The sequence below is a fragment of the Heloderma suspectum genome, chromosome 4 (assembly GCF_057233095.1).
Source record: "Heloderma suspectum isolate Gila_16-S chromosome 4, 16-S_ref, whole genome shotgun sequence".
In the NCBI taxonomy this organism is placed as follows: domain Eukaryota; kingdom Metazoa; phylum Chordata; class Lepidosauria; order Squamata; family Helodermatidae; genus Heloderma; species Heloderma suspectum.
In genome coordinates, this window is record NC_139461.1 from 313,933,728 (window position 1) to 313,946,203 (window position 12,476).

A 12,476-nucleotide genomic window follows, 5' to 3' on the forward strand; every position below is an offset into this window, starting at 1 on the left:
GTCCACAGCAATTCTGCACAAGCTGAAACTTCCAAACAGTCTCCAAAGGCAGCTCAACAATGAGCATCTTGCAGCAGCCTAAAGCAGGATTCACACCATTAGTAACCAAGCCAAGCAAAATCGCATCTGACTGAACAGACTGGAGACTACTGATCCCCATCTGTCCTTCGCTGCTTCAAGAGGCTCTGCAATGAGTCTGCTAACAGCGATTTACAATCCCTGAAGGATTCAATGGGTTTAGGCCTTTGGTGGAGGCCAGAGGGTCACACCTTTGCCCCTCACCCCGCTGACACTATATTGCTGGTAGCATGCAATGTAAGGTGCCTCCCAGGCAAGCTGCTGCTTGTGGAACATTTGGAGTATGGAACATCTGGAGGCTCCTATCATGCACCACCCGAAAGACCATAAACACAGTAAACTGTCACAGACCATTATCAGACCAGGAGGAAAAGGTATGAATTTGGAAGGGAGCAGGGCCAGGCTCTACAATGTTCCCTACTGCCAACCCTTCCTTGCCCATCAGGGAGAGGGGCTGCCCACCCTGTTTTTCAGAGCTGTTGTAGCAGCAGCAACAGATGGGATTGCTGGTTTATTCAAGCTTTGTCCTTCAGAACTCCTTTCAAATGCAGCCGCGTCCAGGGAGAGTTTTCTCCTTGTCATTATCTGCCAGCTGGGACCAAGGAAGAGAAGGATGGTAAACAGCACAACCCCCCCAAGGGGGGGGGGAACCATTAAAAAAAATCTAAAATGCAAGGTCCCACCCATATGGCTCGAGGACTCCAGGTAATTAGTTCTGCCAGGCTAGCTGAGCAGCTTAGCATTCAGAGGAGAAAAGGACAGGAATTCTGGGACGCGGAAGGAGGAGGGGGCCTCCCTCTTGTCCAGGGTTTCAGAGCTTTGCTTTAATTAGCCTTAAGAAAACTCAGCACTCCTATCTGAATAATCCATGTTCCTGGTTATTTATTCAGTTCCCTGCTGCTGCTGCGCATTACCCAGCCTTAGTCTGCAGGAATATATCATTTCTTGCCGGTGCTTGCCAGCCGCCTCTCCATGCAGCGCAGCTCAGCCCACCCAGGGAAAGCTGCAAGGCGAGAGAAAGTCCTTTCAATGCAGTTTGGGGAAGGGGAGCTTGATGCTGGGGGTGCTGCATGCGTGTGGTGGGGGGGAGTGAGGAAGGGCCTGGATGTACAAGATGGTACAAAATGTAGGTATAAAGGCCTGGAGGCCATTTCACAAAAGCTACTTTTCAAGGGGAAGAGATCACTTCAGAAGCATTCAAGAGAATTTGGGGAAAGGGTGAAGTGTCTGTGCTCATGCAGAGTGTCCATTCGCGGGACTCCCAAGCAACCCTAGTTGGCAGCCACTGAAAGCCCAATAACTGTTGCCTCCAGCACAAAGTCTGGCTGGCAGCAGTTTGTCTCCTGTACATACAACATTCACAGCTAGGATCAAACACATTGAATATAACAAGTGAAAATATATGCCAGTGGGGGTGGGGGGGAGGGCAAGTGGGTAAGAGGGATGCAATTCAGATTTGCTACCATCACACCACAGGGATCAGACTAGGGGCGTAGCACGGGATGTCTTCAACTCAATATGCCAACCCCCCCCCCCACACACACACATTGCCTGCCCCCACGTATAACCACATTGTTCTACACTGCCCAGAAGTGTTTGCTTTGTGCATTTTTAGCTTTCAGTATTTTAGCCAAAAGATGGGCAGCAAAATGAGAGTTGGCACTGGACAAAGGGAAGTCTCCAAATGAGTGTTTCCTTCAATCTCGTCCCCAGCTATGTTTCTCTGCCAGCTGGTTCTCCAGCTACTGATGACAGACCCTCCTGAAAGGCGGTTCCCAAGACTGAAAGGCTTTCCTTGCTGAATGGTAGCCAGAGGGAGTCAGGGATTTTAAGATTCAATGGAAGCACTCTAGAAGACACAGGGTGGAACATGCTTTCCAGGACTGAGAGGCCACACCACCAAACCTCCTCCTCAGAGTCAGTGTGTCTGGCTATGCTGATCACTTAAAGGCCTTGGGATCATGCCAATCACCTGCCAGTTGGGGACTGAGCACACAGGAGAGATTTCCAGCCAAAGAACTGGGCACATCTAGATTCTGAGTATGCTACAGACCAATAAGAGGCACAAGCAACATGTCACACCAACAGTTTTTATCAGGGAAAAGGTGTAGATCAGGGGTGGGCAACTTGTGTCCCTCCATGTTTGGGCCGAAAAGTCCCATCATCACTCACCACTGGTTATGCTGGCTAGGGCTGATGGGAGATGTAGGCCAACCCATCTGGAAGGCCATGCAGTACCCACCCCTGGTGTAGACACTTGCAAGCATGTGGATTCTGCCACACTTGTTTCAAGTGAATGTATCAGATCAGGTAATTGTTTCCCCAAACCGAAATGCAACAACTAACTAAACTAGGGGTGAAAAAGTGATGTTCTGTGGGCCTGATCTGGCCTCCAAAGCAATTGTGTGCAGCCTGTGGAGGTGTTACAATATTATAACCATTCTGTGGCAAAATGTCTGTCCACAGCTTTACTTGCACGGAAGAGAAATATGCTGACAAGTGGCAGGAAAGAGAGAGATTCCCTACTTCTATCATCCTCTCCCTCTCGGACTGTGAAGCCCAGACTGCTCAATGGTACCATCTTCATTGGGAAGCCTCCCCAGCCATGAGGGGTCACTCTGCATAGCTTGCTTCACAGCCCCTGGATCCCCCTAAGAAGAATGCAGCAGCCACTGAACATACAGCCTGACCACCCCTGAACTCAATGCTGGGCATGACAGATCAATCAAGGTTCCCCAAGAGAATGTTCTCTTTGCTCTTGAGCTCCCTACCTGATACCTGGATTTTATGCCTTGGGGTGGTGGGAAGCCTTCACAGCCACCAGAGGCCAGGCATGGTGGCTTACGTGTGCCAGTCTTTACCTGAGCATGAGGTTCATCAGCTGCAGCCCTTCCCCCTTCAGGAAGCGGTCCCGGTTGGAGCTCAGCATCAGTGAGGAGCAAAGGGAGTCGAAGAGGTTCTCCATCATCTCCTGCTCCTCGGCCGTGTTCGGGTTGTGGCGTTTGAACACCTGTGTGAAGAGCAAACCGAAGTCTTCACAGCCTGCTGTGCCAAGGAGCCCTCCTGACCGAATTCCCAACTACAGATGTTGCACCCACTATTTACTGCCATCAGCTGTGCAGTGAGGAAGATCATAGAATCATAGAATAGTAGGGTTGGAAGGGGCCTACAAGGCCATCAAGTCCAACCCCCTGCTCAATGCAGGAACCCAAGTCAGAGCATCCCTGACAGATGGCTGTCTAGCCTTGTTTTGAACGCCTCTGGTATGGGAGAGCCCACCACCGCCCTAGGTAATTGGTTCTATTGTCGTATTGCTCTAACAGGCAGTTTTTTCTGATGTTCAGCCGGAATCTGGCTTCCTGTCACTTGAGCAGGAAATTCATCAACCTTTAGCTCCCTTCTGCCTCAGTACACCACCTGTGCATTGCATCAGGCTTGCCAACATCTCCTCCCCTCCCCCCATTGCTCCCAGTAGCTTCCGGAATCCCCTGCTTTGACCACCATGTCTTCCTCCTGATGTTGAACACACAGTGCACTTTTTGTAAAACCACTGGCCTGGAGGCTCTTCAGGAGGCCTCCTTCTGGTGTTGGGTCATGTATGAACCATCCTTAGGTTGTTAATAAGTTCTATAATGTGAGCATGAGTCCCCCATGAACCCCTTGCTGTGGCCCCCTACAGTATCTTGTACAGTACAGTGGTTTTACAAAAAGTGCACTGTGGGTACAACATCAGGAGGAAGACGTGGTGGTCAAAGCAGGGGATTCCGGAAGCTACTGGGAGCAGAGGGGGGAGGGGAGGAGATGTTGGCAAGCCTGATGCAACGGACAGGTGGTGTACTGAGGCAGAAGGGAGCTAAAAGTTGATGAAACCCAAGCGTTCATTTCCATAGCTGCTGTTTTTATTCCCTAGTCATTAGCTGTTCCTTCATTTATCCCTTACTGACCTGGTTGTACATTTGGCTGTTTGAATGACCTGCTTTTTGAAGACCTTGGGCTCACAACCGGCCTCCCTGTCGGTTCCCTTTGTGTCCCTTGGACTTAGGCCTAACTCTCTCAAGGCCATTTACCCATTACTGCCAGCAGGAAGAGATCCCTTAAACACAGCAGCCTTCATGTACACACGAGCTGTGCAATGGGCACTGCCTCCCCCCTCCACCACCAGAGCCAACAGGGAGGATGTCCATGCTACTGCCAGATGCAGCCAAGTCAGCCTGGGCTGTACCATTTAAGACTAGGGGGTGGGGGCTCATGTGACGGGATGCTTGTACAGGAAGAAAACAAAACGCTGCACATGAAAGAAATGCTAATATTATCCGGGGGGAGGCTAGGCCAGAACACTTCGGCAGACATGGTAGTTTCTTATATGCAGGGAACACTTCTGCACTGAGGAGCATGTAATCACACAAGCCCCCCCCCCCCCCGCCGCCCCCCGCACACACAGTGGTGAACTGCCAGCTTCTCTCATCTCCACTTAGGCCTTCCTCCTCCCATTCCCACCCCGGTCTCAAGCCTGGCTCTGGGGCTCCAATGGCAGACAAGATGGCAGCGAATTACTCACAGATAACTGCTGAAGCAGCACATCGATCCCATCCAGCTCCCCCAGCAATTCTCTGTTGTCTACAGGAAGGAGTAGGGAGGGGAAGAAATGAAACCAGCTGTCAGATTTTACAGCCATCTCGCCCTGATATATCAGCAAAAAAAATCAATATGGCTTGACAGAGTACAAAAGCTGCAGCCAGAGAGGGAGAAGAGCGAGTGAGCAAAAGCAAGGGGAAGCCAAAGGCAGGAGAGAGGCAGAGTCGGAGAAAAGAGGGCACAAGCAAGTGCAGAGGATGCCATGATCTGACACACGCGGGCAGCACAGCCCACTAGGGCAGCCCTGGCAGGAGTGCAGCTCACCGTCCTTGTTCTGGAGGAGAATGGCCAGCACCTCACTGCAGTACAGCTTGTTGGCATCAAAGGGCATCTTGGCCTGTGGGAGGAATGAGAGCAGAGTCAGAGGCACAGAGCTGCTTGCCAGTGACGGCGGAAGAGGGAAGGGGCTCTAGTCGCTTGTTCTTCAAGCTACACTCAAGAAACAGCCAGATCCAACAGAGCCCCATTACAGGGGCCTCCCTGTCTGCAAGAGGCTTCTGGTGTGCCATTCCCACTCCCCACTAGGCTTCAATGTAGCATTTTTACTGGCTCTTGTTGGGTTACGACCTGCCTATGCAATTGCCCTGGGCCCAGCATATCTAAGGGAGAGTGTCTCACAATGCTTTCCAAGGTCAGCTTAGGGCACCCTCTGAACACCAGCCACCGCCACCTGTGTGCTGCGTTTGGGAAGCCAAGGTGCCAAGTGGAACAGTCTTGGTTGCTGTTCGGAACTATGGGATCCAGTTTGGTCTGAAAAAGGCCAAGCTATTTTCAGAAGGATCCTCAGACATTTCCCAATGGGAAGGAGTTCACACTCACTCTGCCTTTAAGCTTTCTACCCTGAAACTGTTTGGGCAGAGCAGAGTGGTACTGTTACCCAACAGAGAAAGTGGAGCGGCATCCTGTGGAAACACGTTGTGTGAAGACCTGGGGACCCAGCAGCTCCAGGCTAGCATCAGCAGGCAGAAATGCTACTTTTGGGAAGCACCATAACAGCCAATGGTCATGATGGTTGGGAATTATGAGAGATGCTGTCCAGCACATCTGAAGGGTGTCAGAATGGGGAAGCCAGGCCCAGTCAAAGCAAGCCAAGATGACCATTTTGTAAATTTACTGCCTTGTGGGATAATCTTGGGGAAGAACAAGAGTGGGGGAATTCACCCACACAAGAATTTGGGATCCAGGTACCTGAGGGAGTTGCTCCTCAAATACCAGTCAGCTAGGGCCCTTCAATTTGCCAGAGATGCACTGTTCAGTGTCCCCCCTATAAATGAGGGGAAGGGGGTGTGGAGGTGAGATAGGGCATTCTCAGTGGTGGCCCCTGTCTGTAAAACTCCTTCCCAGGAGAGGTGCAATTGGCCCCCACAGTGAGTAGTTTTAAATGCAAGTTAAAGACCTTTTTATTTACAAAAGCTGACATGTCGGTTTTGTGGCTTTAGTTTAGATTATTATTGCTGCATTTTAAATTGTTTTATTGCAATAGTACGATTTCATAGTTGTTTTACTGGTCCTTGTTTTATTAACATTGTAAGCGGCACTGTGCTCCTTTTGGAGGAAGGAAGGGCTATAAGAAATTTAAATAAACAAACAACCAGAGCACAGTCTATGTGCTCTTTGGAAAACTGAATCTAAACTGGTTCCAGCTGTATTGCCAGCTGCACTTCCTTTGGATTTAGCCTGCAAGGTCAAGAAATAGGAGCAAGTGCACAACCTTAGCCTGTTTGGGATGCAGTGGCACCCCAGGAATCTCACCCCATCTCAAGAATCAGGTTCACAGTTTGGGAGTGCTCTTGGATCTGGCCCTGCTTCTGGAGGGCCAGGCGGCAGAAGCTGCCTGGAGTGCCTTCTATTAGCTTCACTGTATGTGCTCACTGCACTCTTTCTTGGAGAAAACAGGACTGGCCTCAGTCATTCATGCTCCAGACACTTCCAGATTAGGCTATTGTAACATACTCTACCAGTATGTAGTCCTCTACCAGTATGTAGTCCCTCTACCAGGGACTGCCCTTGAAGACAACCTGCACGCTTCAACTGATTCAAAGTGTGGTAGCCAGAGTTTTGACTGGAGCCGGTTGAGGAGATCGTATTGCACCAATCTTCTACCTGCACTGCAGGTTGTCAATTTGTTTCTGGTCTCAATTCAATATGCTGGCTTTGACCATGAAAGTCCTAAATGGCCTGGGACTAAATACCTCAAGAATCAATTTCCTCCATACAAGTCCGCTCAACAACTTCATTCCTCTCCCAAGGCTGTTGTAGTTTCCCCCATCATCAGAAACACACAAGACAGGGTCTTTTCAACTGTGGTGCCCAAGATTTGGAACAGCTTCCCAAGGGAGTTCCCTAGGCCTGGCTCTGCTGCTGCTCACGGTTAGATGGGCAGTGGGGAGAGATTTACTGCAGTGAGATTTTGCAGAGTGCCCTCTTGAGGCTTCTTTACACTGATACAATCTTTTTTTTAAATTGTTTTTAATTTTTTAAAATCACGTATTATTTTATTCTGATGTTAAGCCACTGTGAGTGTTGAAAATAGATGGAAAGAGGACGCAAGATGCTGGTCAGGTTGGAGTCTCCATATTTCTGCTGTTTCACTTTAGCAGCAGATCATGGAGAGGACACTTTGCCCTAGTACTTTATTATAAAAGCCATCCAAAGTGATGGTGCAGCTGCCATATATGGGGGCTCTCAGCCTTCAGGAACGGCCAGCTAAGAACAGGGGAAGAGACAGATCACAACGAGTCCTGATCCAACAGAAAGCATAAAGCATTGGACATCTGCTTCAAGATCCTGAAAAACCTCAGCTTTCAGTTTTAAAGAAGGCCCACGTTTAGAGCCCCCATGGATGCAAAGATCAGAATGTGAATACAGGCTAGTGAAACTGGAAGGAGGCTAATCTGCTCTCCTGACATTCAGGGAATGGGGCTGAGGCTGAGCAAATGGCTCCATGCCCTTCCCAGGGCTAGCCGAAACAGCACATTATGCAAAGAACACAGATATGCAAATGCACACACTTTAAAGTAAATTAAATGTAGTTTAAAAGTCTTAGGATTAAAACATTAAACATGGTGCCTGCAGTGCTTTCCTTCCAGCGCTTTCTTTGCTCAACATGCAGCTCTAAACCCAGACCATTTTCTCCCTCCAATCACCAGAGTAACAGGAAAATTCCATTGCTGGGGACGTCTCCTGAGCAAGTCCCTTTGAAATGAGTGGGGGCTGCACAAAAGGGCTTCAGAGGAAGAAAGCCAGGCTTCTGAGGTTGCAAAATTTTTCCCGTGGGCCTGAGCTCAGTTTTTGTCACCACATTGGGACCCGAGAGGCAGATCCTATTGATGCCCTATTTTATTGAAGGGGGAAGCTGAGGCTTCAAGAGCAGTTTGGCAGGCTGGTGGAAGCCCAATTCTTCTGGGAAAGGGTCACATGAAGGACTCTCCTCACACACCCATTTACCAGCTGAATCTGCTCCCACTGGAAAAGAGGGTGCACAAGAAGAATTATCCCCATGCACCTTCTTTCCCAGTGCGATCACTGGAAAGAGGGCAAGGGCAAAGCTTCTCCCTCTTCCCAGCAGTCATAAGAAGAAGTGCTGGGATGGGGGGGGGGAGTGGGAGGGTTAACCTTGCCCTCATCCCAGCAGCCTGGATCAGGATTGGGGGGAGTGCACATGCATGCAGATGCAGCCCCCGCTCCCCAGCCCATGCTACATGTGGCCTTTGGGGCTGTACACACTGCCCACCCTTGTGCTAACAGGTACACAGAGTCACTGAGGAACAACGGTGGATTTCTGTGGATGATGGAGAGCATTCTTCCTATGAGCGCATCAGGGCACTTGGGCCAGCTAAAGAGCGAGGCAGATGAAAGGGCAGTGGCCATACGCAAGCAGAAAAATCAAAGCCCTGCATAGTTCTAATGCAGCCAGCAGCTGATCCCAAAGGAGAGGGCAGAAGACCAAGACATGCCTGGGATGGCCCAGGATGAGGCACACCCTCCTCAAAGGAGGCTCATGTAGACATGCAAAGCTACTTTATCCTGGGTTGACCGTCGGTGTATCCAGCCAAGGAACACCTGGCAGCCAGGTCAGGAAAGAGCTTTGCTAGCGCTCTCCGGGGTCTTGGGCAGACAGAGGCTTTCCAAGCCCTGCTACCAGAGACCCTGTTTAACTGGAGGTGCTGCAGGTTGCACCTGCTTAGTCTGCTGTAGCATGCTCTTTGTAGGACACCTCAAAAATCTCACAAGCCTCAGAAACCAGCAGCTCCAAAGCCCTCAGGAAAAGACTACCTGGAGCAGGTGAGATTTTAAGGTCCACTTGAAAGCCTGCATACCTCCACAATCAAGGGGCCACCATGGAGAAGCCCTGTTTTTCATGTCCACCAACCAACATGATCTTCCTGGAAGGCATATGTGAAGGGCCTCCAAAGTTGATCTTAATGTATGGGCAGGTTTGTACTAGTGAAAGGCAGCCCATCAGATAACCTTTACAGCCCTAAATGGTCTGAGATCAGGTTAACACAAGCACTTGAATTGGGCCCAGAAACATACTAGCAACCAGAGCATCTCATGCAAAATCTCAATAGGGTTGCAGCTATTGTACCAGCCTCAGTTGGTAAAAGGCACTCTTGAAAACCATCGCCACCTGCACTTCCACAGAGAGTGCCAAGTTCAGAAGAATCCCTAAGGTGGTCCTTACTGATGTTTTGCCTACCTGTTTTAAGGTTTTGATTGCTATTTTGTATGTGTTGTGAGCCACCTTGAACATTTGGTGGAAAGGCGGGATACAATAATGGATAATAAAAAACAAAGGACATCAACAAGTTGCCAACATTCCATGGCTCTTTTCAGATGATTTGGGCTCATACCCTCCCTCCTCCCTTCCCCCTCATTCACACGAGGGGAAGGGATGAGAAGGTTCTGCTTCTAATCTGTGGCAGTTTGCCATTTCATCCATTTGCAAAAAGCATAGTTTGCAATACACCAGGATCAATTTGCTTTAATAAAATAGGGAATGCGGGGGAGGGTGTCACCAATTCAGCTTGTCATGCAGGTTATAAAATAACTCCCACTCTTACCCATTCAGCCCCATATTTTGCCCCAAGCAAAACCCAACTATAGAGAACCCCTGAATAACTCTTGATTCCTGGATGTCATTCAGGAATGCTGATCCTTAAGTTGCATGGGCGCCCCACTCCAATCACATCACTAGCTGAAACATGCTGTAACCTGCAGTCCTGCCCACACTTCAAGCCATCAGGTGAACTGCTGGGATCCTATGGAATTTCCATAAACATTCTAACTGCAGACAAAAAAGATCAGCAGAGGTAAAAAGATTGTTTGGCTGAGGAGAAAGCTTCACACAGTAGCAAAGGACAGGAGAAACTGTATTGCCTGCTATTTCAGGAAGAGAGAACAGAAGAAAGCCATATACTTGCAATTCCCCTTAGCGGGGTGGGGAGGGGATGGAGAAAGGGGTAAAAAAGAAGGCAAAAGGTCCTAAAATCAGTGTTCTCAGGCCAAACAGAAGGAACCTTGTGCTTACCTTCAGCCTCTTTAGGAGCCATAGCATAAGGCCCTGTTGAGCAGCATCTGAGCACATCTCAGGCCGGAACTCTGCCATATTCTCAATGATTGCTTGGGGGGGGGGGGGGAGAGATGGTAAATTCTGAATTTCCTGGTTTGTTTATTTATGGTATTTCTATACCGTCTTTCTGAAGCCAAGCCAAGCAATTTACAAAAAATTCAGAAGATAAATCACTAATCAAATAAAAACACAGTAAACCACTAAAAGCAACCTTAAACCCCGTAACAATAATTTAGAAAGCCAAATTAGAAAGGTGCGCCCTGAGCCCCTCTTCCTGAATGCTTATGCCAGGTTTCATAATTAAATGCATTCCCCATCATCTTTGGCACTCCTCTCTCACTTCTAAGGCCCTCACTCACCTTGGCTGCTCTTCTGGAATTGACAAGCATTCATTAGGGCAGCACTGTTTGAAAGCAGAGGGGGCTTGTTATTTTTCTCTTTGAAGAATCAATCAAGACACTGCATGTGGCACTGTTTGGGGGTCATCCTTTGCAAGACAACCCAGAAAGAGTACTTCAGCGCCTGGAAAAGTTCAAAAGGACGAGTAGCCTCTTTTTCCTGCATCCAGGCCTGTAGACACCACTGGACACAGTGAAGAGCTGCTCATACCGAAGTATGTAAACTAGAGTAGCAACCTCTTGGCCACAGCTGCAGACTCTTTTTTGCACCCAGTAACTGGAAGCATGGAAAGACATCCCAAATTCCCAGGCATTAGCACCAGTTTCTTAGGCCAACAGGTGCCTGGACGATTTTCCCTATTCCTTTTCTTCCCTTCTTTATAGGGATGCCTGGACAGAGAAACATGGTCCTCTTCAACTGAGCACAAGATGACAAGAGATTCAGAGTGCCTGATGGCCACTGCATCGTGTTGGAGCTGGTTTAATGGGTTGCTCCAAGGAAACACAACTTTTAAGTGAACATCATCTGACTCCAACGCCAGGCTTTGAGGGCAACATCAGTATGAATGAAAGAAGGTAGTCACAGGGACCTTCACTCATTATTATAGGTTGAAAATAGGCTATTGCATTCCTAACATTACTTTGATACAGAAGCTATCGCTGTGGAAGAAGGTGGGGGACGGAGAGCTGCTCAGCCAACTGTCAGCAAAGAACTCTCTAGGACAGCACAGCCAGTATTTTAGGGCATTTTCCCCACCCTAGCAGTTACCTGCACGCAGGCTGAATCCACCATAGGTGGATCCTATCAGCCTGGTTTGAATTGCTGAGGTCAGGCATCTGCTGTGGGGGCCCCCTCTGTGCCAATACTCCCTCCCCTGTGGAAAGGCACACCCCTTAATTCATCCCCAGGTCTCCCTTTCGCCACTTGAGGGCAATTCCTAAGAACATCAAAGGGTTACTGGGAATTTTCCATTCATGATGAGATTTCTCTGTAAACCTCTTCTACAAAACCTCAGCCTCAAAATAAGCTGACCCTGCCTCCAAGCTGTGTGTGTCTGTCTACATGTGTAGACGCCTCTTTCAGGATTTTGGCCAAATGCATGGAAATCCAGGGACTGGGCCAATCCCTTCACACATGGAGCAGATGGGCTGATCAGGACCATGGCACTTGCTGGTGGATCTCAGGAACTCTCTCCACAACAGGAAACAGAAATAGCTGTCCTTCACAAAAAACCCAGAATTACATGGCCCGAGGCACTTCACCTTCCCCACACCCCATGAAACCAGCCCTTTGCTGGCTGAGCTTATGCCGTACGGGTCTTCCACATCATCAGGTCCTCCTTACCCAGAGTGTTATGAACGCCGTCTGCCTCTTCCTTGACACTTTCATCCAGGCGCTCCAGATTTTGCACTAGCAAGGCTACAACCTGCCCATCAACCTGGGCCACAGAAGAGGGAGAGATCAAGAACAGGGTGAGGGAGCTGGGGGCAATGCTGTGCAGAGGAGCTGGTAGAACAACAGAAATCAAACATTACAAAAATACAAACTGCTCCAGTGAGAGATGTTTTGATCAGGGAACAACCTTGGCTGTCAAAGTTCTTTCACAGCAAACTCCACTGCTATGTTTTCCCCTTAATTAATTGGACAATTTTTCTGAGTCAGACACAACAAAAAAAATCTGAAGAATATGAACCTTGTCACAAGTCTGCTATTCCCTAAATCAAGTCTTGATTGACTTATAATCGCTCTGAATTCCAAAGTGCCAAGCAGAACAACCCAACTGGGCATCAGC

The 12,476-nt window shown here is 49.0% G+C and overlaps 1 protein-coding gene across 3 annotated transcripts in view; it reads right to left on the reverse strand.

The window, feature by feature from the left end:
• CTNNBL1 (catenin beta like 1) overlaps positions 1 to 12,476 on the reverse strand; it is a 156,430-nt gene that overhangs the window by 68,468 nt on the left and 75,486 nt on the right. For all 3 annotated transcript variants that reach the window (XM_084854908.1, XM_084854909.1, XM_084854910.1), the window contains 5 exons: positions 12,029 to 12,122; positions 10,244 to 10,335; positions 4,978 to 5,050; positions 4,637 to 4,695; positions 2,940 to 3,088 (listed from right to left, as the gene is read on the reverse strand). In XM_084854908.1, coding sequence (XP_084711034.1) covers positions 2,940 to 3,088; positions 4,637 to 4,695; positions 4,978 to 5,050; positions 10,244 to 10,335; positions 12,029 to 12,122 — 467 coding nt within the window. The remainder of the gene's footprint in view (positions 1 to 2,939; positions 3,089 to 4,636; positions 4,696 to 4,977; positions 5,051 to 10,243; positions 10,336 to 12,028; positions 12,123 to 12,476) is intronic.